This window comes from Bos mutus, chromosome 7 (assembly GCF_027580195.1).
Source record: "Bos mutus isolate GX-2022 chromosome 7, NWIPB_WYAK_1.1, whole genome shotgun sequence".
NCBI lineage: Eukaryota > Metazoa > Chordata > Mammalia > Artiodactyla > Bovidae > Bos > Bos mutus.
This window is the reverse complement of record NC_091623.1, coordinates 53,594,801-53,622,223: the sequence shown is the minus strand read 5'-3', so window position 1 is coordinate 53,622,223 and position 27,423 is coordinate 53,594,801. Positions and strand designations below refer to the sequence as shown.

Sequence of the window (27,423 nt, the reverse complement as noted above, 5' to 3'; positions counted from 1 at the left end):
GGGACTTGAAGAGACCACAACTGCAAGGCAGGAAAGAGATGGTCATGAGGCTGGTACTTTCACAGGAATTAGGGAGCAAAGGAACAGTCATGAGTCAGGGAAGATGAAAGAAAGCCCTGCATGGTGTACAACATTCATGTTTTTAAATATATATTTATTTATTGGCTGTATTTGGTCTTAGTTGTGGCACACTGGATCTTTTGTTGCAACACCTGGGCTCTTGTGGCACATGGGCTCTATAGTCCATGCTCCATGCCATATGGGACCTTAGTTCCCCGACCTGGGATCAAACCTGCATCCCCCATATTGGAAGGCAGACTCTTAACCACTGGACCACCAGTTAATTCATATAACATTCATTTTTTTTTAATTTATTAATTTATTCTTGGCTACACTGGGTCTTTACTGCCACATGCAGGCTTTCTGTAGTTGCAGCAGGCTGAGGTTCCTCTCTAGTTGCTGTGTGTAGGTTTCTTATTGCAGTGACTTCTCTTGTTGCAGAGCAGGGCCTCTAGTGTACATGGGCTTCAGTAGTTGTGGCTCAAGGACCTAGTTGCTCCATGGCATGTGGAACCCTCCTGGACCAGGGGTCAAACCCATGTCCCCCTGGATTGGCAGGCAGATTCTAAAACACTGGACTCCCAGGGAAGTCCTGGAATGTTCAATTTTTAAAGAGATGTTCCAAGGAGTAGAGATCAAAAAAAAAAGGAAGGTATTATTGAGATCTTGGTTAACTAAAGAAAACTCATAGATAAGACATAAGACTTGAATGAATGAGTTTCAAGTATATGCCACATTCCTGTTTTGTCATTGTTTGAACACTATTCTTGCCTCTTTCCATAAGGCAATTTCCGTAACTTATATGGAAACAGAGAATCAGACAGTTATTTCAAAATTCATCCTTCTGGGGCTCTCGGATGATGCGGACCTTCAACCCCTCCTCATTGGACTGTTCCTGTCCATGTACCTGGTCTGTGTTACAGGGAACCTGCTCATCATCCTGGCCATCATCTCTGAGTCCAACCTCCACACCCCCATGTACTTCTTCCTCTCCAACCTGTCCTTCACTGACATCTGTTTCACCTCCACCATAGTCCCCAAGATGTTAGTAAATATCCAGAAGCAGAACAAAGGCATCACGTATGAAGGATGCCTTACCCAGATGTATTTTTTCATGACCTTTGCTGGGCTAGATAATTTGCTACTGACAGTGATGGCCTATGACCGGTTCGTGGCCATCTGTCACCCGCTGCACTACACAGTCATCATGAACCCTCGCCTTTGTGGTCTCCTGCTTCTGCTTTCTTGGCTGATCTGCCTGACATATTCTTTGTTGCAAAGTTTGATGGTTTTGAGGGTATCTTTCTGCAAAGAGACAGAAATCCCCCACTTCTTCTGTGAACTTGCTCAAATTCTCAAGCTTGCCTGCTCTGACACCCTTGTCAATGACATTGTGCTGTATTTTGTAACTGGCTTGCTGGGTATTATTCCCCTGACTGGGATCCTTTTCTCTTATTCTAGAATTATCTTCTCCATAATGGGCATGTCATCTTCTGGGGGGAAGTATAAAGCCTTTTCCACCTGTGGGTCTCACCTCTCAGTTGTCTCCTTGTTCTATGGCGCAGGCCTTGGGGTCTACCTCACTTCAGGAACAGCCCACCCCTCCAGAAAGGGTTCAATAGCCTCGGTGATGTACACAATAGTCACCCCCATGCTGAACCCCTTCATCTACAGTCTGAGGAACAGGGACATGAAGGGGGCTCTAAGGAGACTTTTCACTAGAGGAACATACTCTCAGTGAGATAATGGAAGTTAAGGGCAGGCAACGGAGATCCCAAGTGCTGATAACTGGTGTCCATGAAGGTGTAATCTGAAGACATAGAAAATGAACACTACTGATGATATACTAGAAGAAAATATTTCTGAGCCAAAGACAAAGTTGAAGCAGCACACTAAAATGCTCACCATCTGCCAAGGAAAAAGAATGACCAATCAATAACTAAACTTCTCATGGAAACAAATCATTCCAAGGATTGATTCCTATAAGCATCAAGGGAGGAAAAAGCAAGTCAAGAAATGCAGATGGGGAGAGGACAAGAATGACCACAAAAATTGACACATTGGCTCACCTTTAAACCCTCTCAGTTATGTTCAAACTTCTAGCACTGTGCCTACTGGACTATGCTTTTCCCTAGTCTAGGTCTGAAAACCATTGTTTGGACTGTCTCATACCAACCTCCCTCACCCTGTAAGATTTTACCCTTATTGAGTCATGCTTTGGTGTTGGCCATTGACCTATACTCGGGACTTTAATGAGAAACTTCTTTAGGAAACTCAGTGCAGTTTCTACTTTCAGAAAAAGGAAACTCTGGTCTCTGTTGACCCATTTGATCTAAAATAAAGGTCCAAAGCATTCTACTCACTGTCTTCCTTTGCTGGTCCACACTTCCCTGAATTGTCACATGCTAGGCTTCAAATAGAAACTGTCAGCTCTTCAGAGAGCCCAAACCTGACCACCATCCTACTGTTCATTCATTTCCATAGCACTTACCGTATTTTGAGGTGGGGCAGATCACAGAGGTCAAGAGGGCTCTGGATTAATCTCTCTTCATCATTCACTAAGGGCACAATCTCATGCATGTTACTTAACCTCTTTGTGTCTCTGTGCACCATATTTCCTTCAGAGTTCCAATGGAGATTAAACATTATACATAAGATAATTCAGAACAGTGTCTGGCATTAAGTATCAAAAGATCCATGAGGGCCATCTAGGTCCATGCTCACCATGGTGAAGGTACAAAGGGATCCATTATCACCAGACCAGGTGGAAAAGCTGTAGAGGGTTGATCAGGCTATGGGTTTAGAAGAAGCTGAGTGAATTCTCAGAGCTGACTCACAGCACTGAGGACATCATGTAGGAGCAGCAGCCTGTCCAAGGCTCAGTCATGCTGAAGATCAGATCTGCAGAGTCCAGGAGAGAACATCCCTGGATCTAAAGACTAAGAATTGGACCAGGACTCCCTGCAACAGTTAACTGGGAAGGCAGAGCATCCTTTATACAGTTCAGCCCCAAGGGGAGATTCTCTTGAAATGAGGGTAAAACATTAAAACCTGCCTTGGGTTGACCTGAGGAATGTTGAACCCTCTTGGTGAATACCTGATTTGGATCCTGGCAGACTCCAATGGTTGAATTATAACTTTCTCACTTACTCTTGGACAGAGGAGCCTGGCAGGCTATACGGTCCATTGGGTCACAAAAGTTGGACATAACTAAAGCAATTTAGTACTGTTTATAAGTAGTCTCAGATTCTTCATTGGTATTAAATAATTGCTAGGGTGATTATAGAAAATTAACATCAAATGCACACATTTGCAAAAAGCAGTGGCTACCATATTTATGAACATGTTTATTTATGCCCCCATCTTGTACCAAAAGAGGTACACCTATTGGCAGGATCCTGGACTCCAGAAAGGTCTGCACAGCTGCATTCTTCTCCAGCAGGGGTCTGAGGCTGAGATACAAACTGATTGCTACTGGTGGGAAAAAAAAAAAAAAAAATCACTTTATTCAATAGAACGTTTTAGCTTCCAATCATTCTATGGAACCCCTGGCCCTGGTGACCTGGAGAATTAGAATAAGATGAAGCCAAGATAGGACCATCCTAATAAGCCTGAACAGTATGATTGCCCTCCATCTTTCAATTAGTTACAAGTGTAGAGACATTTACTATATCACAGGGATTTTCAACCTGGCTACTGTTAAAATTTGGGGCCAGATAATTCTTGGGACAGAGGGTGAGGGAGGAGCAGAGGCACTGCCCTATACATTGTAGGGTGCTTAGCAGCATTCGTGGCCTTATACACTAGACACCAGTAGCTTCCCGAACTCTCACATCCCATTCAAAAAAGATTTTAAAAAAATTATCTCCAGACATTGCCAAATATCCCTTAAGAACAAAATCACTCCTGAATGAAAATCAGTGATTTACCATGACTCAGACAACTGATGAAAGGAAAATGAAGAGAAAAAAATAAAGTGACCTAAGATATCTAGATGACACCACCCTTATGGCACAAAGTGAAGAGGAACTCAAAAGCCTCTTGATGAAAGTGAGAGTGAAAAAGTTGGCTTAAAGCTCAACATTCAGAAAACTAAGATCATGACATCTGGTCCCATCACTTCATGGGAAATAGATGGGGAAACAGTGGAAACAGTGTCAGACTTTATTTTGGGGGGCTCCAAAATCACTACAGATGGTGACTGCATCCATGAAATTAAAAGATGCTTACTCCTTGGAAGAAAAGTTATGACCAACCTAGATAGCATACTCAAAAGCAGAGACATTACTTTGACAACAAAGGTCTGTCTAGTCAAGGCTATGGTTTTTCCAGTGGTCACGTATGGATGTGAGAGTTGGACTGTGAAGAAAGCTGAGCACCAAAGAATCGATGCTTTTGGACTGTGGTGTTGGAAAAGACTCTTGAGAGTCCCTTGGACTGCAAGGAGATCCAACCAGTCCATTCTAAAAGAGATCAGCCCTGGGATTTCTTTGGAAGGAATGATGCTAAAGCTGAAACTCCAGTACTTTGGCCACCTCATGCGAAGAGTTGACTCATTGGAAAAGACTCTGATACTGGGAGGGATTGGGGGCAGGAGGAGAAGGGGACGACAGAGGATGAGATGGCTGGATGGCATCACTGACTCGATGGACGTGAGTCTGAGTGAACTCCAGGAGTTGGTGATGGACAGGGAGGCCTGGCGTGCTGCGATTCACGGGGTCGCAGAATCGGACACGACTGAGCAACTGAACTGAACTCAACTGAACTGAGACCCTGGTTTTCCAAAGGCCCCAAGTAGAACGGACCTAAGATACAAGCCTCTTCTTACAGGAAGAATGGGGCCTTAGGTCTGGTACAGAAGTATTAATGCACATTTGTTGAACTGATGAACAAATTTTAGTTCCAGAGGACATGAACCTTTTCTGTTCATTGGTTGCCTGGGAAATGATGGGGAAGCATTAAAAGGGACATGAGGAAATATTTGGGGGCATCACCATCTTGACTCTGTGATGGTTTCACAAGTGTATATATAGGTCAAAACTTATCTCAGTATATATTTTAAGAATGTGCAGCTTTATACATGTGAATTTTTTAAAGACTTATTTTGGCTGCGCTGGGTCTTCATTGCTCCATGAGGGCTTTCTCTAGTTGCGGAAAGCAGGAGCTGCTCTTCATTGTGATGCATGGGCTTCTCATGCAGTGGCTTCTCTTTTTGCACAGCACAGGCTCCAGAATGCATGCTCAGTAGTTGTGGTGCATGGGCTTAGTTGCCCAGCAGCATGTGGGATCTTCCCAAACCAGGGATCGAACCCATGTCCCCTGCATTGCAAGGTGGATTCTTAGCCACTCAACCACCAGGAAAGCCCCTTCCTTATATGTCAATTACATCTATATAAAGTTATCCTCTCTCATCTGAAATCCTTGCACTATAACACTGGGCTTGTGGTGACTGCAAAAAAAGGTACCATTTCTTCCCTTTCCTGTACCCACTTCCCTTCTTTGTAGCTCTGAAGATTCTTCCACCCTGGGCTCACCCACGTGACCAGCACTGGGCAATGGGGTGCAGGCAAACATGACACATACAGGCACTTGAAAAGCACCTGCACAGTGGAGCTTGTGCTCTTCTAGAACCCTCCAGCATCATATGTACAAAGCCCCACCTCACAAGGGCCATCTAGACTGTTGGAGGATGAGACCAGAATGAGGAGCAAGGAACCCCCAAGCCAAACAAGCAGTCGACTGCAAGCACCTTAGTAAGCCCAGCTAAGCACAGTCCCAACTGTCAACCAACAGACCTGTAAACAAGTGGTGGTTGTTTTACACCACTGTGTTTCAGGTAGTTTATTATGCAGCAACTATGAACAGGCTCCCTTCAATTCCATTCTACCAAAAAGCATGCACAGGCTACTTTTCTAAACTGAATCTCACCAAATGTCAACATATTTCTATCAACCTCAATTAACATTGAAACTGAGATTCATAAAGTCCTGATGTATGTGTGTGTGTGTTATATAATGTCCCATGTTACCCCTCTAGTTTTATCTTCTACTTCCAAGACTGTCCTTTTTTACATGTCAGAGAATGTGATGCATGATTTTCTTTGCTTTTGCACTCATGATTGACATGCTTACTCAAATCTGATCCTGAAAACTATAAATAAGCCTTCTAAGCTTAGCTTGTGTCATCTCTTCAATACAGCTCTCTTTGAACTCCAAAAGTTCAACATACCTCCTCGGGTCCTTGTTAATGGATTAACAGGCCATATTAGCCATCTTATTTATTGTTTACACAGTTCCAAACAGGAAAAGGAGTTCGTCAAGGCTGGATATTGTCACCCTGTTTATTTAACTTATATGCAGAGTACATCATGAGAAATGCTGGACTGGAAGAAATACAAGCTGGAATCAAGATTGCCGGGAGAAATATCAATAACCTCAGATATGCAGATGACACCACCCTTATGGCACAAAGTGAAGAGGAACTCAAAAGCCTCTTGATGAAAGTGAAAGAGGAGAGTGAAAAAGTTGGCTTAAAGCTCAACATTCAGAAAACGAAGATCATGGCATCCGGTCCCATCACTTCATGGCAAATAGATGGGGAAACAGTGGAAACAGTGTCAGACTTTATTTTTCTGGGCTCCAAAATCACTACAGATGGTGACTGCAGCCAGGAAATTAAAAGACACTTACTCCTTGGAAGGAAAGTTATGATCAACCTAGACAGCATATTCAAAAGCAGAGACATTACTTTGCCAACAAATGTCTGTCTAGTCAAGGCTATGGTTTTTCCAGTGGTCATGTATGGATGTGAGAGTTGGACTGTGAAGAAGGCTGAGCGCCGAAGAATTGATGCTTTTGAACTGTGGTGTTGGAAAAGACTCTTGAGAGTCCCTTGGACTGCAAGGAGATCCAACCAGTCCATTCTAAAGGAGATCAGCCCTGGGATTTCTTTGGAAGGAATGATGCTAAAGCTGAAACTCCAGTACTTTAGCCACCTCATGCAAAGAGCTGACTCATTGGAAAAGACTCTGATGCTGGGAAGGATTGGGGGCAAGGAGAAAGGGACGACAGAGGATGAGATGGCTGGATGGCATCACTGACTCAATGGACGTGAGTCTGAGTGAACTCTGGGAGTTGGTGATGGACAGGGAGGCCTGGCATGCCACGATTCATGGGGTCGCAAAGAGTGGGACACGACTGAGAGACTGATCTGATCTGATCTCTCCTCTTAGATCTTTACTCCTTTAGGGACAGCATCATGTCTTTCTTCCCAAAGCCTAATCCAGTATAAGGCCCTTAATCAATATTCACTGGTTCTTTAGAGAGGAAAAAATTCAGAGTGGGTTGGAGTTACCCAGACATTACACAAGATAGAGCTGGTTTTTGTAGGAGAAGTCCCAAGAACTCAGGCCATAATGAGACATGAAGACTGAGTAAGAATATAATTAGAAGTCCCCTCCAGAGAGACTGTGTAAGGTAGCAGGTCTGTCCCAAGAACTGGCAGAAAAGTGCAATGAGATGCAAGAGCTCTGGGGCACTTAGTTGCAGGTGGGAATTCAGTTTCCTTCTGTCCTGTTAACTGACATGATGTTGGAACTGGGCTGATGGAGTAGCTGTGTTGGATTCCCAGGGCTCCTAATTAAAGAAACAGTCTTACATTAGTCAATGCTGAGAAAAAGTACTCTTCTCCCCTTGGGCCTGGCCTCTAGGGTACATTTATTTTTTCCTCCAAATCTAGGCAAGAGCTTGTCAGTAATTGCTATTCCTTCACTAGTGAGCTGAGGAAAACTTTTGATCTGCAAAACACTCAGCACCTTCACTCATCGATGCACAATTACTGACACCAAGCACCCAAAGACCTGCATGGAGCACTGCAAGTAGAAAGGATGCAGGAAAGGAGAAATGACCATCGAATGTGATGGTCATTTGTGATGACCACTGAATCAAAAAATATTTTTAAATCATATGACCACTTTACTGACCTCTATGCTAGATGAAATGAGCTATTCCCCAAAAATACAGATTACCAATGCTGACTCCATTCAGGTTAGAAAATTTAACACAGACTAACTTCCATAAAAGAAATAAACTTCCTAAGAAAATATACCACTAAAAAACAATTCACCCAGATGGTTCATAGGGAATTCTACCAAATTTTCCAAAAACCACATAGTCCTAATGCTGTACAAACTATTCCAGAGTACTGAAAAAGAGGAAAAAATTTCTAAGTCCTCTCATGAAGCAGCCATAATACTAAAACCCAAACCAGAAAGACAGTTCTAAGAAACCATGTATCAATTACTCATGAATACCAATGCAAAATTCTCAACAAAATACTAGCAAACAATCCAACAACACATTAAGAAAATAATATACCATGGCCAATGAAATTCATTCTCGGGACACAAAATTTATTGAGTGTTGAAAATTTATTAATATATTAATAAATCAGAGGAAGAGAATCACAATCCTCCTCACAGATGTTCAGAAAAACTGACAAAATACAGTACACATCTATGATAAAATATTTAAGAACATAGAATACCTTCTCAATATAATAAAATATTGATCCTTGAAAAACATGAGTTTGAATTGCAGGAGTCCACTTACATATGGATTTTTTTTCAAAAAAATACGTATTACAGTACCACACAATCTGCAACTGAATCCTTGGATGTGGAATCATGGATATGGAGGACCAAAAAAGTTATACACAGATTTTTTACTATGTGGAGTGTCAGTGTTCCTAACCCCCATGTTGTTCAAGGGTCAATTGTATACTTCATTCTAAAAGACATTTATCTTAATCAATGGAAAAACAGGGTATTACCCCTAGAACAATACAAAAATGCCCTCTATTATCATACTAGAGGTATTAGCCAATGCAACCACACAGGCAAAAAAAAACGAGAGGCTTAAGAACTGACAAACAGGGACTTCCCTGATGGTCCAGTGGGCAAGCCTCCATGTTTCCAATGCAGGGGCCTGGGTTTGATCCTTGGCTGGGGAACTAGATCTCATATGCATGCTGTAACTAAGAGTCTGCATGCTGAAACTAAGAGTTCAAAACCACAACTAAGAGCGCACAGCAAAAATAAATAAGTATTTTTTAAAAGACTGATAAACAAGCAAAGCTCACTCAATCTGTAGATGATACAGTAGTATGCCTGGAATATCCCAGAAAATAAATAATAAAATGAACTCAAAAAAATGAAAGAATTCAGTGAAGCAGCAAATTATAAAATCAAGATACAGTATTAGTAGCTCTCACATACAAAAGCTGTGAAGACATAATGGTTGAGAAATTTTAATTAACAATCTAAGATTAAATACTTAAGGAAAACCTAATGAGACTAGAATACTTGTAAAAGAAAATTTTTAAACATTCCTGAAAAACACTAAAGTAGACTTGAACAAATGGGAAAACATCCCTTGTTCTTGGATAAGACAACTTAACATTATAGAGATATTAATTCCCGACCAAGTTAACTTAAAAATTCAAGGCAATGCCAATAAAAATACCAACAAGCTAGTAGTATGGAGATGGACAAGTTAACAGATAAGTACACATAACCTCCCCCAAACACACACACACAATACCTAGGAAAAGACTGAAAAAGACAAACCATGAGGAGAAACTAGTCCATCCAGATACCAAGACTTATTATAAAGCTTCTTTTTTATAATTTAAACACTGTGGCATGGTGTGTGAACAAACAGAACAGTAGAATAGAATTAAGCCTAAATTTAGACCCAACGCCTATGGAATTCAGTATACGACAAAGGTGGAAAATTCCTGGGGTGAAGATGTACTTTTAAAATCAATGATGTTGGGTTAATAAGGAAAAAATAAAACAATCCTACTTTATACTCTAACACAAAAAATCAGTTCCAAGATACAGATCTAAATGTATACACAAAAACAATAAAACTTACAGAAAAAAATGTGGAATATCTTCTTGCCCTCAGGGTAGGTAAACGTTTCTTACACAAGAGGAGGATGCCATAAAGATTAGATGACATTAAAATTAAGAACTTCTTTCATCAAAAGATAACAATTAAAACACTGAAGAGACAAGTTAGAATGGGGAAAATTACTTGCAAAACATCCAGCCATAAGGCCCACATCTGGAATATATAAATCAGTACCAAAAAGGCAGGCAAATTTGGTATCATCTGATCCAATTCCATAAAAGAGCCTGTTGGAAAACTGTCTACAAACACTTTGGAAAACTGGCATCATTTGTGAAATATGCATCGCATATGACCCAGTGATATTAGTCCAGGATATAAACCCAACAGAAACTCACGCATTTATGCACTATCAGAAATATTAAAATATGCTCATAGCAGCATTATTTACAATAGCCTCAAACTGAGAAGTCAAATGTCCACCAACACAAACTGCTTAAATAAACTGGAATATTCAAACAATGGAACACAATAAAATGTACTACTATCTAGAGGAACTCAAAACAATATGGATCAGTTTCACAAAAATTTTGAGTAAATTAAGATAGATACTAAAGAACGTATACTGTTTGGCTCCATTTGTATAGGGTCCAAAAATAAAAATCCAAGCCATGTTGTCAGAGCCAGAATACGGTCACTCGTGGGGAGTTAGGCAAGGTTTGTTATTTGGCGAGAAGGAGTTATCAGGAATGCTAAAACATGTAAAACATTTTTCTTGCCTGTTTACACAGATGAGTTCATGTGAAAATTTATGGTACATGAGTTAAGGCTTCCCTGGTGGCTCAATGGCAAAAAAGCCTGTCTACCAATGTAGGAGACATGGGCTTGATCACTGGTTTAGAAAGATGCCCCGGAGAAAAAATGGCAACCCACTCCAGTATTCTTGCCTGGGAAATTGAAATCCCATGGGCAGAAGAGCCAGGCGGTTTACGGTCCCTTGGGGTGCAAAGAAGTCGGATATGACTTAGCAAGTAAACAACAAAGTACGAGTTAAACACTTTTCTGAAGTTCACCAATGCCTGTTTTAAATGATACCACACACAAAGCATTAAACAGACACTTAGAAACACCTTTGGCATTAAGATAAACTGAACATGCACAGACCTTCAACCTAACAACTTCATACTCCTGGAATAACTCACCAACACTCCAGAAAGCGTGTTATACATTTTCTTACAACAGCATTGTTCATAATCGGGGAAAGTGGAAACAGTCCAGGAACTGTACATCAGCTGTTGTTAAACAAATTGTGGGATGATAAGGAACCACTTATCCGAAGTGAAAATGAAACTACAGCCATATGCAATGTGACTCTCAAAATACCCTTGCTAGTTAGCCAAAAAGTTCATTTGGCTTTTTCCTGAGATCTTACAGAAAGACCCAAGTGAACTTTTCGGCCAACCCAATACTAATACTGTAATTTTATTTTCAAACTCTATAAACTTTTTATTTTGTATTGGGCTATAGGTGATTAACAACGTTGTGATAATTTTACATAAACAGTGAAGGGATTCAGCCATACATATACATGGATGCATTCTCCCCTGAACTCTCCTCCCATCCAGGCTGCCACATAACATTGAGCAGAGTTCCATGTGCTATACAGTAAGCCCTTGTTAGTTATCCATTTTAAATACAGCAACTGGACATCATTATACTTAACTTGAACTCAGCAATGAACTTCTAACAGATTTCTGTTTTGTATCCTATCCCTCTACTCAGCCAACCAACCCAGAAGCCAATATGATTCTTTAAAACAGAGATGGAATAGTTGTTACTTCTCTATACAGAACCCTCCATTGACCTTCTACAGAGAATAAAAGGCAAAGTCTTTCCAGTCGACCTACAAGATGCCTCCGTGAAAAGGATCCCAATCCAGCTCTGACCTTACCACCTTCTGTGACTCCTAAGCTTGCCAGATTTCAGCCACACTGGCCCTAGCAAGCAAAATTCTTTTTTCATGACCTCTGAACTGCCTCGGGTGCTCTTGAGCACATTAGAACGTGGCACACACTTGCAGGGAATTTACATCTCTGCTCTATAATGTCCCCTTAAGCAACAGGTTTTCCCTATCCATAAAATAGATTCAATGAACCCCCACATCCCTGTCATCATCACCGTGCTTAAATTTGGGGGCACTGAACTGACTGCCGATATACCACATATTTATTCATTTGTTTATCACGTGCCTTCATCCCATGTAGAATGTGATTACCATAAAGGCAAAAATCCTGATTCATCACTACAGACTCAGGGCACAGAACAGGGCCTGACATAAGAATGAACTTGAAACACGGGCACAGGGACCTCCCTGGTGGTCCAGTGGGTAAGACTTGTGTTCCCAAAGCAGGGGGCCCAGGTTCCATCCCTGGAACTAGAGTCCACATGATGCAACTAAAGATCCTGTATGCCCAACTAAGACCTGGCACAGCCAGATAAATAAATATTTAAAACAAATAAACAACAAAAAAGGCATTACAACTTGTTAATGAGCTGACTTAAAACAAGTAACATTAAACTTCCTTGCCTCAGATTGCCCATATGCAAAAGCGTGTTATTGGCAGTACCTATTTCTCAGGGCTTTTGCGAAAACCAATACACTTACTTCAACACAAGTCAAGAAATAATACTTAAGCACATCAGAGACATGAAATACAATTTTATAAAAACAGGGGTACAGGATTTTTGTTATTTAGTCACTAAGTCATGTCTGACTCTTTTGCGATCCCATGGACTGTAGTCTGCCAGGCTCCTCTGTCCGTAAGATTTCCCAGGCAAGAATAACGAAGTGGGTTGCCACTTAATTCTTCACGGGATCTTCCCAACCCAGGGATGGAACCCAGGTCTCCTGCATTGCAGGTGGATTCTTTACCACTAAGCCACCGGGGATGCCCTTAAGGATTTTTAAAAACCCAAATCCAACAATTATAAGCAGATTATACCAACATGTATAGCAGCAGCTACCCAACCCCACTAATGACTTGATGCATGGGTTACAGACAACATCCAATCTGGTACAGAAGAACATTCCCACCACCAATAAAACAATTATTAAATAGATTAAACAATGAAATATCCAAAGCAGCTTAAACCAATAACCAGTTTTATTTTTTCTCATGTAATAGTAAGTATGGAAATAACAAATCCAGGGCTAGTGCAGACACTCAAAGAGGCCACCAAGGAAGCCAAGATTATTGTGATTTTTCTGCAGTAAACTGCCCCACCCCTCTTGCTTAGCCTGTGGCTTGCATCCTCATGGTCATAAGATGGATCTTTAACACTAGGTACTGGATCTCTTCTCAAGGTGAGAAGTAAGGGAAATAAAGGGGGTGGGGGGAGCGCACACAAAAAATGTAGAGAGGAATCCAGGTAAGACAGACCCTTTTTCAAGCGCTTTCTCCAGTCTGTATCATGGCATCTGCTTTTTTTGTCAATGGCCAGGCTGTGGACATGGACTCTACTAGTTGCAGGAAAACTTGGAAGAGATTTTCTAAAATAGCATACCTTACTAATCAGAACTTGGATCTTTCTGATATGAAAGAAAAAGATACTGAAGATGCAACTACAAGTTTAGGTTACCTGTGGCTGGACAGGAGGCCAAAAACATTTCAAAGGACCAATTTGATGATGACATCCTGCTCTGATCACAACTTATTTGAATTAGATATTTGTAACAAACAGGTACTAAAAATACCCACAAGTTACACAGCACATGACACTATTCTAAACAAACAAACAAAAAACCCACTGTTTAAAATAAGTTGTCCAAAAGGAAATAAACACATATCACAAATGAAATTATAGTAGAATTACTATGTACAAACCTTCTGTGATGAGGCATGAGGGTTATTTGCAAGAGCATAACATTAAAATTAAAGACTGAAAAATTAATGAGCTGGGGTCCATTTTCGTGATAGAAGACTGACTGATAAGTGCAATTCCACATGTACTGAGAAATCCTAATGGGGAAAGAATTCTGATACACACACTTGAGAAGGCTGTGGATGAAACTCCACAGAGGGATTGTCTGCAGTGTGGGTTCTCATGTGATTCCTAAAACAATTACACTGAGTATAGTTTTGAAGCTGTAAATAGGAATTTCTCATAATGTGAGTACCCACGTGTTTCACAAAAATATGAGGAATTGTTGGTTAAAATTTCTCAACCTTAGCAGTACTGACATTCTGGGGCACATACTTTCTCCCTCTTGAGGAAAGCCCCTGTGCATTGTAGGATATTTAGCAGCATCCTTGGTGTCTTCCAAAACATGCCAATGGCAACCCCCCCTCCACTTTTAAAGACCAACTACGTCTCTAGATTTGCCAAATGTCCCCCAGGGAGCAAAATTATCCCCACTGCTGTAGATAAAGAATTGGCTTTTTTTTTTTTTTTTTTTTGTAAAGGGCCAGAGAGATGAGTATTTTAGGCTTTGTGGGCCAAAAGTGGTCTCCATCACATATTTTTCTTCTTTAAAAACACCACCACTATTCTAAACTTGCCAGCTGCATTAAAACAGACAGCTGGCTATAGCTTGCCAACCTGTTACTGGCTTCCCCGTGGTCCTTATTTCATAGATTTTCCTCTTTAGTGTGATTTCTCTCATAAAGGATACAATCAGACCAGGAAAGGTTTGTCCAGTCATGGAATTTACAGAGATCCTCCAGGATGAGCTTGTTCTTGTGCCCAGAGGTACAAGATGGTACTAAAGTCATTCTGACATTAAATACCAGGTTAGGGGTTCCCTCTCAAAGTTCTCCTGTTTGTTGAGAGCTACATGTACACTGACGGCTTCCTCACACCTCAGATATATGTTTTCTCAACCACCTTGAGTTCTCATAGTTCCAATGTGACATGGAAAAATCCAAGTCTTTCCATAGTTCTTATACAAACTGGATTTCTCCCAAGTTAACAATTTATACCCAGTGAGATGAGTTCCTCAAAGCTTCCTGCCTTTCTGACACCTGTCAGGTTCCCTGCCAATCTGAGTTCTCATGTTTTTCTTTAAAAAAGATGTGTCATTGGAGTCTTTTCCACACCGATGACACAAAGAGCTTCTCACCCCGGTGAGTTTTCACGTGGCTCCTGAGGGACGAATGGTCACTGAAGGCTTTCCCGCAGGCCAGGCACTCATAGGGCTTCTCCCCAGTGTGTATCCTTCTGTGCACATTGAGGTTCGAACCGATGCTGAAGGCCTTCCCACAGTGGTCGCACTCGTAGGGCTTCTCTCCTGTGTGACTTCTCATGTGTGTCTTGAGGGTCGACTGGTTTCTGAAGGCTTTCCCACACTGTCTGCATTCAACACGCTTCTTCACGAGATGAATGCTCATGTGCCTCCTCCGGGATAAATAGTCTCCAAAGACCTTCCCGCAGGCAGCACACTCATAGCGTCTCTCTTGGGTGTGGATCTTCCTATGCGCAGTTAGGTTGGAGCTCGCACTGAAGGCTTTCCCGCAGAGGTCACACCCATATGGCTTCTCTCCAGTATGGGAATTCATGTGAGTCTTGAGGATGGACTGGTTCCTGAATGCCTTCCCACACTGTCTGCACTCAACAGGCTTCTTTACAATATGAATTCTCATGTGTTTCCTCCGGGACAGGAGGTCCCCAAAAGATTTCCCACACTCTTTACACTCGTAGGTTTTCTCCACTGTGTGGTTCTTCTTGTGCAAGTTAAAGTTTGACTTCCACCGGAAGGCTTTTCCACATTGCGTGCACTCATAGGGCTTCTCCCCAGTATGATTCCTGACATGCTCTTTGAGGTGGGAGGGGTGCTGGAAAGCCTTGCCACAATCATGACACTCGTAGGGTCTCTCCCCAGTGTGTGTTCTCCTGTGGGCAATGAGGTGGCAGCTCCGGCCATAAGCCTTCCCACACTCATCACACTTGTACGGCCGCTCCCCAGTGTGGACTCTCATGTGTATCTTCAGGGAGGAGAGGGTGCGGAAGGCATTCCCACATTGAGTGCAGTCGAAGGGCTTCTCTGTGAGATGAGTTCTTGAGTGACTCCTGAGGGCTGAGGGGTCATTAAAAGCCTTCCCACAGGCATTGCACTCATAGGGCTTCTCCCCAGTATGTATTCTCCTGTGCCGTGTGAGGGAAGCACTTGTGGTGAAGGCTTTCTGGCACTGATGACATTCATGCATCTTCCTCCCATTGTAAATGCTCACATGTTGGGTTACATGGGACCTGTTCCTGAAAGTCACCCCGCAGTCCCGGTGGTGGTACGGTCTCTTGCCAGTGTGCCTTCCCATCTGCTGAGTGAGATGAGCGCCTATGCTGAAGACGTCAAACAGGTTAGTGTACTCCAGACTCCTCTCCAAGCTGACTGTTTTCCTGTTGATGGAAAGGGAGCACTAAGGCATTCAGGAAATGACTAAGGCATTTCCCATGTTTGTTACATTCCTAAGACTATCCCCACATAAACTGATATAAGTAGAAGCATACTGTAATTACTAATGATGTCACAATCTGCAAAGCCGAAGTTTTGCTCCTGCCCTGTATGGACTCCATCAAAAAAGGAAATAAATGAATGCCATGAATGTAACTTTCACAAAGCTTCTTGCATATATACTTTGTTAACTGTTTAAAACTAAATTAAGCCAACACTCAACATCTGAGATGTAGTTATAGAAATAATTACTCAATAGGACTTTAAGAAAAGTCTGGGGCCAAATTCAGGGTTTTCCCCAAACTGTAATACTATCTCTATCACTGTTTGCTCTTCAGGGTGGCTGAGGGGTGTAGGGGACCTGCCTGGTTTTGAGAAGCTTTTCTAACTCAGGCTGACCCTGTCCTCTCCCAATATGGAAGAGTCAGAATTATTCCAAGGAAATCTTACCACTGTCACACCATTAGATGTTTCCTTCCCAAAAATATCTTCCATAAGAATTGACCATTTGGTTTTAGATGGCGTTGCCCAATCTGAAACAAATTGGGAAAATATCAACCTGCTGGTGAAGGAAAATGGTGGGATGACGGTGACAAAAACAGAGGTGGCTTTCTTTGCAGATACAAACCATAAAGAAGAGAAGGGAATGTGAGAGGGGAGAACACACATAAGTAAAAAGGACTGAGAAATCTGGACGTGTGAGACATTTGGCAATGAAGGGGGTAGAAATGTAAGTTGACTCACTAAGAATTAACTCTTCAAATACTGACATTGATAATGATATTAAGAGTATGACCAGGAATGTTGAATAGGAAAGAATGGGACAAAGAGCCCACATGGCCACCTCAAATTTAAAGATGAAGGGACACGGAAACCAAAAAACTTTTAAGAGGATGGAGGTGTAGTGAAAGAGAAAGCGCATTTTCAACCTGGGTGAGGTTTCCCAATGAAACTCCATTCATCCCCATTGCTGGCAAGGGCAGATTCTCGGCAGCACTTCTGTCTGCCTGGTGCTTACCGGGACAAGGGCCTCGGTGAAGTTCCCGATCCTCTGTCCTCAGCTCCTCTTCTTGCTCCAAGTGGGAGATGAGGCTGGGTTTGCCCACCTGGCACCCTACTCACAGGGAAAGACATATGTTGAGGGAAGATCGTGCAGAGGACCACCCCTTCCAATAGTCTGGGGTCAGTGTTTTGGTCTTCAGTGTTCTGAGGATGGACAAGTCTGACTTAGGAGCAGCAAAACGGCGGTGCCACATTTCTAAGGAACACAGTGAAAGGCTTTCATAAAACACAAAATCCCAAATATTCCCACACATTTTGCCCTTCAAAAGAATGAGGATTTCTTAACTCAGAAAACTATGCCCAAGCTCAGACACACATAACCTCCAAGGTCAATGCAGTGGACAGATCTCAATATCCAAAGGGAGATACCACTAGGGCAGGGACCAGGTCAACTTGTTCATAACTGTATTCTAAATCCCCACACAGTTCCTGAGCCACAGCAAGCTCTTGTAACAAGGACATTTGATTCATGAATGAACAAATGAAGAAATGACACCAGCCTTACCCACTGAAGCAAGGTTGCTGTAGTTCTCCAGCATCACATCTTTGTATAGTTTTCTCTGAGTAGAGTCCAGCAAGGGCCACTCCTTCTCAGTGAAGTCCACAGCAACATCCTGGAAAGTCACTGATTCCTGAAACACCACACACATTTGGGGTCAGTGAGAACCCAGCCAGTGAGAACTCATCCAGATGGCTGAGGACAAAGACTACGTGTGAGAGACTCTAAACACAGGATTTTCAATACAGGGCTCTGAGGTCTAAACATTTATTTTAGAAGACAGTCCTTAGATGTCTTCTCTTCCTTATAAGATAATTTCATCCTATCTCATTGCTTCAAATCCAACTCTGACATGGGATCAAACCTCCTTTCACTTCCAGCCTGGCCTGAGAGCTTTGAGCTGTATGATGAAAAAACAACCTGTTACATGTCATTTTCCCTAACATCCCTGATACCAACCTCACAACCTTCTCTGGCTCTGCCTCTTGCACTCTAATCAGGCATCCATCAGCCTAGATGAGACCCTCCCCCACCTTCAGGGGTCTTAAAGAGCTTGGTATACCTGGGATGGTTCAACACTGGTTGATGTATGAGGCTCCAGGCCATTGCATGCAAACAGGTCCACATCCTGGGGACAGGAATGGTCTTTTGAAGAAAGAGGAACTTCTGACTCATGGATATAGGCAGGCTCCTGACTGGGCATAGCTAGAGAAGAGAGAACCCATGAGGATTAAAGCCCACCTGACACTCGCAAATCAGGAAATGATCCCATACTAATTATGTGTGTAGGCAGTGCACATGCCCCAATCACAATCACACACACACACATACACAAGTTGTGTGACAAGCCAGAGCAACCCTGCTCCACTCAAGGATAGGAAAAAGAGTGGTGGGCCTACATAGCCATAAAGAAAATGACACACATCCTCAAAAAATAAAAAAGAAACTAATATACGTTCTCAAAAAAAAAAGAAAATTATATACATTCTCAATTTATGAGTGAAGAAATGAAAGCTCTAAGAGATGGAGCTATTACTTTGCTCAGATTTGTCAAAATAATAAATGGGTTATCAATTACCTGTAGCCTTCTTAACTCACCAACTACAAACACTCCCTGCCTCACCCAAACTCACAAAGACCCTGAATCAGACATAGTTGCCAGGGGAGCTCTCAGGACTTTGCCCCACCCACTTCAGTTCACACATCCTCTACCATTTTTGACCTGGCAGCCCTCCCACCAGCTATGCACATCCTTGCCCTCAGTGAGGTGGCAGGAGCCACAGAAGCTTGATTTCTGAGGGCATTCGACACCCAAAGAATTTACCACATGTGGGAGCCAGGCCGAGAGCTGCCATCTTGCGAGAATGACAGTAAATCTGCCTGAAGAACAGGGCCTTGGACCAGGAAGCTACTTTCTCTCTCATGGGTCTCCTGGAGTGGACATCTGTAGGAAATGAGAGAAAGACTACTAGGTGTAGCCAAAGGTTTTCTGTCTCTCCCACTCACACGACAATTCTGACTTTTGTTTTTCAGCATTTCCTCTTTTGGGCAGCAAGTTCTGTCACATCCTGGGCCTTAACCTTGCTTAGGTAAAACCTCCAGGCAACATGGTGGAGGTCCTGGACCCACCTCAACTAAGACTCAGAGTCAGTCTCTCAAGTAATGTGTCACCAATTGTTATTCAGTCGCTAAGCCATGTCCAACTCTTTGCGACTCCATGGACCATAGCCCACCAGGCTCCTCTGTCTATGAAATTTCCCAGGCAAGAATACTGGAGTGGTTGCTATTTCCTACTCCAGGGGACTGTCCCAACCCAGGGATCAAACCTGCATCTCCTGCTTGGCAAGCAGATTCTTTACCACTGAGCCACATGAGAAGTCCATGTTACCAATTACAATTATACTAAACTCTGTCACTCACTAAACACTTAAGCTCCAGATTTATTCAAGGCTCATCCTGGCTTATGATGGTTCAAGTAACCATGAGGAGGATCCGTCTAGGACCATGTGTTCTGATCTCCAATGCCTTTTGGCCCCATACTCTATGTCAACATACACAACTGTGAGCTACAGCTCAGGGCTTTTCATCACTAGAATCAGGTTCACCTCACTAACAATGATTCAAAAATTTGCTCTCTGGACAACATCTCCTATGCAATGTACACCGTTAGACAAGAAGTGCCAGGAAGACAAAGATTTTTCACGTCTTTGTTTTGTTCACTGCTGCAGTGTCTTTTCCATGTGGCTCAGTGGGTAAAAGAACCCACCTGCCAATGCAGGAGACATAAGAGATGCAGATTCAATCCCTGAGTCAGGAAGATCCCCTGGAGAAGAAAATGGCAACCCGCTCTCCAGTATTTTGTCTGGAAAATCCAATGGACAGAGGAGCCTGGCGGGCTACAGTCTATGGGGTCACAAAGAGTTGGACGTGACTAAGCAACTGAGTACACAGTGTCTGGAACAGCACCTCAAATAATAAACAGGTTTAAAGTGAGTGAAAGAATGAATGGTGACAAATAAGCTGATCCACGTTTCTCTCCATATTGAGATGACATCCCTGGGCCTTGGGGTCTTGGGAAGATCACAAGGGATGGAACTTGGAGGGGAGGGGGATCCTGTTCAGATCCTATGAGATATATGTTGACACAGCCATGTGGCTTAGGCACGCCTTGGCCCTCACTGTTCACATCTGCAATATGGGGCAAGGTACACAAGTGGTTAAAGCCTGGATGGAGAATGCACTCACATCAATTTCAAATCTGTGGGATATTTTCAAAGTCTCATGGTAATGTAAACTATAGACCAGAGCAAGGTTCTGGAGTATTTCTCATCTGAGCAATTATACCACTTGTTGAGCTAGAATTGGTGACCCTGGATACAGATCTCAGCATCACACGAGCACAGAGTTAAAGCCATCATGTATTCTGCATGCTCACATGCATTTCTACCTCACCCTAATCTTACCACTGCTCCTCACAATTACAAAAGACCTACCTTCATCGTTTTTGAGTCCAAAACACATTCTATCCTTCACAATTGTTCTATTATGATTTCTCCTTTTGTGGCCATAATTCCTCCAATATTTGATTTAAAATCTCCATATTCAATTTTGTAATACAACCCAGAGATATTCAGAATTTGCAGGTGGAACTACTACAGAGAGAATAATCTTTCCGTTACTTTTATTGAGTGGTATTTCTGCCCCTGATAGAATTGCTTCTACCAGTCATTCCTGTAGGCCCAAAGAAACAATAGTTTTGAGAATACTGCAAGCCATTTTTTTTTACTCCAGAAATGTGTTACACTCATAAATTAACATCTCTATACTTCACTATCTGTAAGCTTTCAACTAATCAGATGAAATGTCCCAGGGGATAAAAGGACAGATTAATACTTCTGTTTCCAACAGGCAATCTACATATACTGGTTAAATCTTCCATTCAAAACTATTTTAAGTGCAATTCAAAATAAACACAGGTATTTTTTAAAATCATTCACACACTGGTAATAAATATGCAGAAATTTTAAAATGTGTAATTTCTAAAAGGACAATTACAATTGTTAAAATAAAGGCAAAATATTGAAATAAAGAGTTTCATCAGATTACACAGTCCCCCTCTTAAAAAAAAAAAAAAAAAAAACCATTTTCCAGAGTCTTACACAAAGTGTGGTCCTCAAGCCAGCTGCATAAACATCACCTAGAGAACTTTAATAATTCTACTTCCCAGTTCATATCCAAGCCCAATTAAATGAGAGTTTTGAAGCAGACTGATGAATCTATTTTATTAATAACAAGCATTATAGGTGACTTTTACACAGGCTTAAATTTAAAAACCACTTCTAGAGAATAAACATGAGGGCACACAGATAAAGAGATGATAAGCATAAAGAGCCATGGGAGACAGAGGAAAATGGCTGAACTGATTCTAAACAGAATTCTAAAAGGAGAAGGAAGGAGTCCAGGCAATTATTGCAAAACACAGTAGCTGTGAATTTCTCATTTCAAAAGACAAATATAAAGACACTGAAGATAAAAACAGATCACAGTTATATACAATTAAACTGAATCAGAGAACAAAAATGGCAAAAGAATATCTGAACAGCAGCCCGGGAGGAAAATCCTTTAAGGCAATGGTTCTTAAACTTCAAGTTGCATCTCAATCACCTGGAGAGCTTGTTAAAACTGGAAATGTATTTTAAAAAACTCACATTGCTAGGTCCTGCTGCTGCTGCTGCTAAGTCGCTTCAGTCGTGTCCGACTCTGTGCGACCCCACAGACGGCAGCCCGCCAGCCTGGGATTCTCCAGGCAAGAACACTGGAGTGGGTTGCCATGTCCTTCTCCAAAGCATGAAAGTGAAAAGTGAAAGTGAAGTCGCTCAGTCATGTCTGATTCTTTGCGACCCCATGGACTGCAGCATACCAGGTTCCTCCGTCCATGGGATTTTCCAGGCAAGAGTACTGAAGTGGGGTGCCATCGCCTTCTCCGTCGCTAGGCCCTAGCCCCAGTTTTTGACTCCGAAGATATGGGGTGTGAAATGCAAGAATATGCATTTATAACAAATTCCTGGTGATGATGATGCTGTTGGTCTGAAGAACACACTTTAAGAATCACTGCTTTAAAAAAGTAAAACAATAGGCTGACACATGACTTCTGGCCAGCAATAATGGGAGCCAGAAGATAGTGGAACATCTTCATGGCTCTGGAATATACTTTAAAAATCAAAATGTCCATTAAGATGGCAAAATAACATCATATTTGAACTTGCCACTCACAGAAAAGAGAAATTCTAAAACAAATATTTTAGGGAGAAAGGAAAATTCAAGGAAGCAAAGACTGTTAAGAACTTACACCAAAGGGTCCAAGAACCAAAAAAAGAACACAACAAGGAAAATGTGTGGGTATAATGAAACTAAACATGACTATACACGATAATCTCTTTTGAGTTTAAAAAAAAGACAGAATTAGAATGCATGATCAGTGGCATGATCTGATGGTCCAGTGGCTAAAATTCTGCTCACAATGCAGGGGTACCAGGTTCAATCCCTGGTCAGGGAACTTGACCCTGCATGCCACAAAATAAAGATGAAGATTGAAGATCTTGTTTGCCACAACTAAGACCAGGTACAACCAAATAATTAAATAAATATTTTTTAAAAATAATAAAATAAAACGGATGATCACAAAACCGTGTAAACGAGGAGAGTGATAAGGTATCAAAAATCTAAATTTCATGAACAAACAAGGATAAGAATTCTCCCAGACAACTACTAAGATAATACACATAAATTCTATATATATATACACATATATATACACACATGATAAATTCAAAACATGCAGAGAAAAATGTGGAGTGAACAAAATTCTCAAATCAAAAGCTAGAGGGCAGGGAAAGAAAAATCTATAAAAAACCTGACCAAATGCTTCAACTACAGTAGAGAGATTCTCAAAATGGAGTAAAAACAATCCAGTTATATGGTGTTTGCAAGAACGTCTTAAAAATAAGGATATAGCAAGAATGGAAAGGTAAATTGGCTTTCCTTGTGGCTCAGCTGGTAAAGAATCTGCATACAATGCAGGTAGACCTGGGTTCAATCCCTGGGTTGGGAAGATCCCCTAGAGAAGAGAAAGGCTACCCACTCCAGTATTCTGGCCTGGAAAATTCCATGGACTGTATAGTCCATGGGGTCACAAAGAGTCGGACATGACTGAATGACTTTCGCTTCACATACAAGGCAAATACTTTTTTAAAAATCTGGTTTAAATATTTTAATACCAGAATGAATTAAAGCAAAAAGGCTAAGAGTAAAAACTGAGGAACTGCATAATGAAAAAAGGTATAACCCCTGAAAAAGATATATACTGTTTTAGCTATATACTATATATGTTTTAGCCTCAAAAATACAGGCGGAGGGTGGTAGGTCTCTAAGGAGAATGGACAAAGCCACTACCAGAGCTCTCAATAATACATTCGCTCAGACAACTCAATAACTACATGCAGACTGCACAAGATGAAATAGTATTTCCTAACTATAAAATCCAACCACACACGGGGTACAATGTGTGTCTCAGAAAATGGCATCAAGCTGACTACAGTGTAAGTTAGCAAACAATAACCAAAAGATAACCGGAAAAAAAGTCACAGAAATTGAAACTAAAAGTCCTAAATAACTTTCATGTCAAAGAAGTTATAGAATTTGATAATACTTAGAACTGAAATACAATAGAATACTCACTTCAGTCCTTTACGATGTGCAGGTATCCAATGTAAGAAATTGTAAAGAAACATGCCAAGAAAGTAAAAGAAGAAAATTATAAAGAACACAAAGTTATGAAATAGAAAACATACATATTATAAAGTGGTTCAATCAAGCCAAAAGTTTTAAGAGAAAAACAGAATTGACACAATTCTGACAGGACTTATTTAAAATAAAGGAAAGAACATATAAATATGAGAATGAAAAACTGGTAACATTACATATGTATCAAGCATTAAAAACATAGTAAGAGATGACTTCATGGCAAACAGATGGGGAAACAATGGAAAGTGACAGACTTTATTTTTGGGGGGCTCCCAAATCACTGCAGATGATGGCTGCAGCCATGAAATTAAAAGACACTTGCTCCTTGGAAGAAGAGCTACGACCAACCTAGACTGCATATTAAAAAGCAGAGACAAAGGTCTGTCTAGTCAAAGCTATGGTTTTTCCAGTAGTCATGTATGGATGTGAGAGTTGGACTATAAAGAAAGCTGAGCGCCAAAGAATTGATGCTTTTGAACTGTGGTGTTGGAGAAAACTCTTGAGAGTCCCTTGGACTGCAAGGAGATCCAAACAGGCCATCCTAAAGGAAATCAGTCCTGAATATTCATTGGAAGGACTGATGCTAAAGCTGAAACTCCAATCCTTTGGCCACCTGATGTGAAGAACCACTCACTGGAAAAGACCTTAATGCTGCGAAAGATTGAAGACAGGAGGAGAAGGGAACAACAGAGGATGAGATGGTGGGATGGCATCACTGACATGATGGACATGAATTTGAGTAGGCTCCGGGAGTTGGTTATGGACAGGGAAGCCTGGCATGCTGCAGTCCCTGGGGACACAAAGAGTCAGACATGACTGAGCGACTGAACTGAACTCAATTCAAGACCATACTTTAACAACTTTGATTATACAATTTAGCTTTAGATGAATGAATAAGTTCCTAAAGAAATTTTATTTACCACAATTAAATAGAGAACTTGGATGCCCTTTGACTTTTAGAGAACTGAAACAACAGCTTTAGAAAAAAAAAATCTCCAGACCCCAGTGGTTTTTCCTGGTACGATTCCCTTGTAAAGAAAAAGTGATTCTACTCTTAGGTAAAATATTCCAGAGTTTAGAAATAAAGAGAGAACACTCCCACCCCATTTTATGAGGCTGGCATAAACCTGAAACAGAAAAGGAAAATTACAAACCAATTTCACTCAAATGTACATTGGTTTAATTCTGTAATTGGTTTAATACTATTACCAGGTAAATAAGATAATCATATTTTTCACTTATTCATTTAAAGCACAAACAGAACTAGAACCTACAGATCAGGAATAGTTTGAGATGACTGAAGTACATCAACACATCAAAGTAGATGCTGGAAAAAAAAAATCATTTGGTAAGAGTGATTTTCATGACAAAAAACTCTTAGATTAGGAAAAAGGAGCTTCTTTTACCCAACACTATTTTTAAAAAAAAAAAGCTTTCAGCTAACACTCAAGTTAATTCCCCTTAAGGTCAGAAAGAAAACAGGACTGCCTCAAGTTGGCTTTTCGACCTCCATTCAATGCTACTGGAAGTCCAGCAAAGAAAGTAAATAATAAAAATAAATGTGTGATACGAAAGAAAAACATAAATATACATCAGTACTTTCCAAGGAATAAAACTAACAATAACAAAAACCATTATATCTTTCTTGCTGATACTCATAAAACTTGACTGAAAAGCATTATAGAAGATGTAACCAGTTAACTGTAAAACTCAATGGCATAATAATGTCAATATTCTCAAAATTTATACACACGCACAGGTGTGTGTGTGTGTCTGTGTGTGTATGTATATGTGTGTGTGTGTGTGTGTATAACACAGTTTGCAAATAAAACCACAGTATATGGAGCTTTGTAGACTAAAATTTAAGTCACTATGTATCTAAAAAAGAATGGTAGGCGCATATCTCTGAAAATACTTGGGTGCATGTAATTCATAGTAAGTAATTACCAAAATTAGGAAATACATTTTTAAGAAAACATATAAGCAGTAAAATCCAGGGAAAAAATCATGGAGAAGGAGGTGGATACAGTTCAGAAGAATACAGGTTTCTGAGTTTTCATAATCTTATTTTTCTTGTCCTAGTTTGAGGAATCACTTTCTTCTTCTTTTAATTTTGTGTGTTTTCATACTTTGGGTGGGGGGGACATATATGTCTTATATTCTAATTTTAAAAATTATTCGAAGGGAAAATAGAAAGCACCGAATAAAATGGCAAAACTCAATGCAAATATTAGTAATCACATTAAATATTAATGGACTAATTCTCAAGTTAAACAACAATGTCGAAGTGCATTTTTAAATCTAGTCATAGACTATTTTCACGACAGTCAACTAAAGTAAATAACAGAGAAATTTAAGTGTAAAAAAGCATTCAAGACAAATGTTAACTGAAAGAAAACCAGTGTGCTGCTATTAATATTAGACAAAAATGACCACAAAGCAAAAGGTAGGTAGTTTATCCTTGGGTCTCCAATTCCTGACTCACAAATCCACCTCAATAACGTCCTGACCTCATCTGGAATGGACTTCTCTGTCCCCACCCCAAGATGTCAATTATTTTGGACTACATCACTGGTGCCTCACCCGGGTCCTAAACTTCGTCACCAGCACTTCATACCGCTTATCACAGTGTCTAAAACACACTCCTGCCTGGCTTCTCGGTCCCAGGTCCCGTCCCCTGTTAACTCCGCCGGCCTTCTGGGCCTCCCGGGTTCTCATGAAGGCCAAGAGTAAAGGGTTAAGTGAGGAAAGCAGGACTTACATCACCGACAGTAGAATCATGGGAAGCAAAGGTCACGGAAGCTGCGGCCGAAGGGATGACAAGTTCATACGGAAAGTCCGATCGGCCGCGGGGACCAAGAGCTTGTAAGAAGCTACGGTGGACCACTCCTCTTCCCATGTGTATAGCAGCACTCTCCTCCCAAGAGTAATGGCTTCCGCTTCACTTCCGCCTTCTAAGTGTCGCGGGACTTCAAAACTGGACGCGAACAAGGAAGCACAGAGCGGAAAGGATTCTGGGAAATGTAGTTTTGGAATTAAAGCAGGCCTGAGCGGGTTGCCTAGATGTGATCTCCGAACCAGGCACATTTTCTCCAACTTATAATTGTTCAAGTCCCTCGGTAATCAGTTTTCAGGCCTCT

At 41.2% G+C, this 27,423-nt stretch overlaps 2 protein-coding genes across 2 annotated transcripts; one reads left to right on the top strand and one right to left on the bottom strand.

The window, feature by feature from the left end:
• LOC102267560 (olfactory receptor 7D4) lies at nt 1–1,801 on the top strand. Its single transcript, XM_005908178.2, has one exon. The coding sequence runs from the start codon at nt 770–772 to the stop codon at nt 1,799–1,801; it is 1,032 nt and encodes a 343-aa protein (XP_005908240.2). The 5' UTR covers nt 1–769.
• An 11,311-nt stretch (nt 1,802–13,112) lies between these two features.
• Nucleotides 13,113–27,222, bottom strand: ZNF317 (zinc finger protein 317). Its single transcript, XM_070373615.1, has 7 exons — nt 27,045–27,222; nt 19,305–19,424; nt 18,543–18,685; nt 17,987–18,113; nt 17,438–17,533; nt 16,865–16,952; nt 13,113–16,358 (listed from the first exon to the last, which is right to left on the bottom strand). The coding sequence occupies exons 2-7, from the start codon at nt 19,402–19,404 to the stop codon at nt 15,047–15,049; spliced, it is 1,866 nt and encodes a 621-aa protein (XP_070229716.1). The 5' UTR covers nt 19,405–19,424; nt 27,045–27,222; the 3' UTR covers nt 13,113–15,046.
• Nucleotides 27,223–27,423: the final 201 nt, after the last annotated feature.

What these genes read in the sequence shown, in the direction of transcription:
- LOC102267560 (XM_005908178.2), top strand. Translation starts at nt 770, where the DNA reads ATGAATGAGTTTCAAGTATATGCCACATTCCTGTTTTGTCATTGTTTG.
- ZNF317 (XM_070373615.1), bottom strand. Translation starts at nt 19,404, where the DNA reads ATGAGAGAGAAAGTAGCTTCCTGGTCCAAGGCCCTGTTCTTCAGGCAG. An exon ending in CCAGTGTTGAACCATCCCAG is followed by an intron (nt 18,114 to 18,542) that starts GTATACCAAGCT and finishes GTGGTGTTTCAG; the next exon opens with GAATCAGTGACTTTCCAGGA. An exon ending in CAGCAACCTTGCTTCAGTGG is followed by an intron (nt 17,534 to 17,986) that starts GTAAGGCTGGTG and finishes CCCTGTGAGTAG; the next exon opens with GGTGCCAGGTGGGCAAACCC.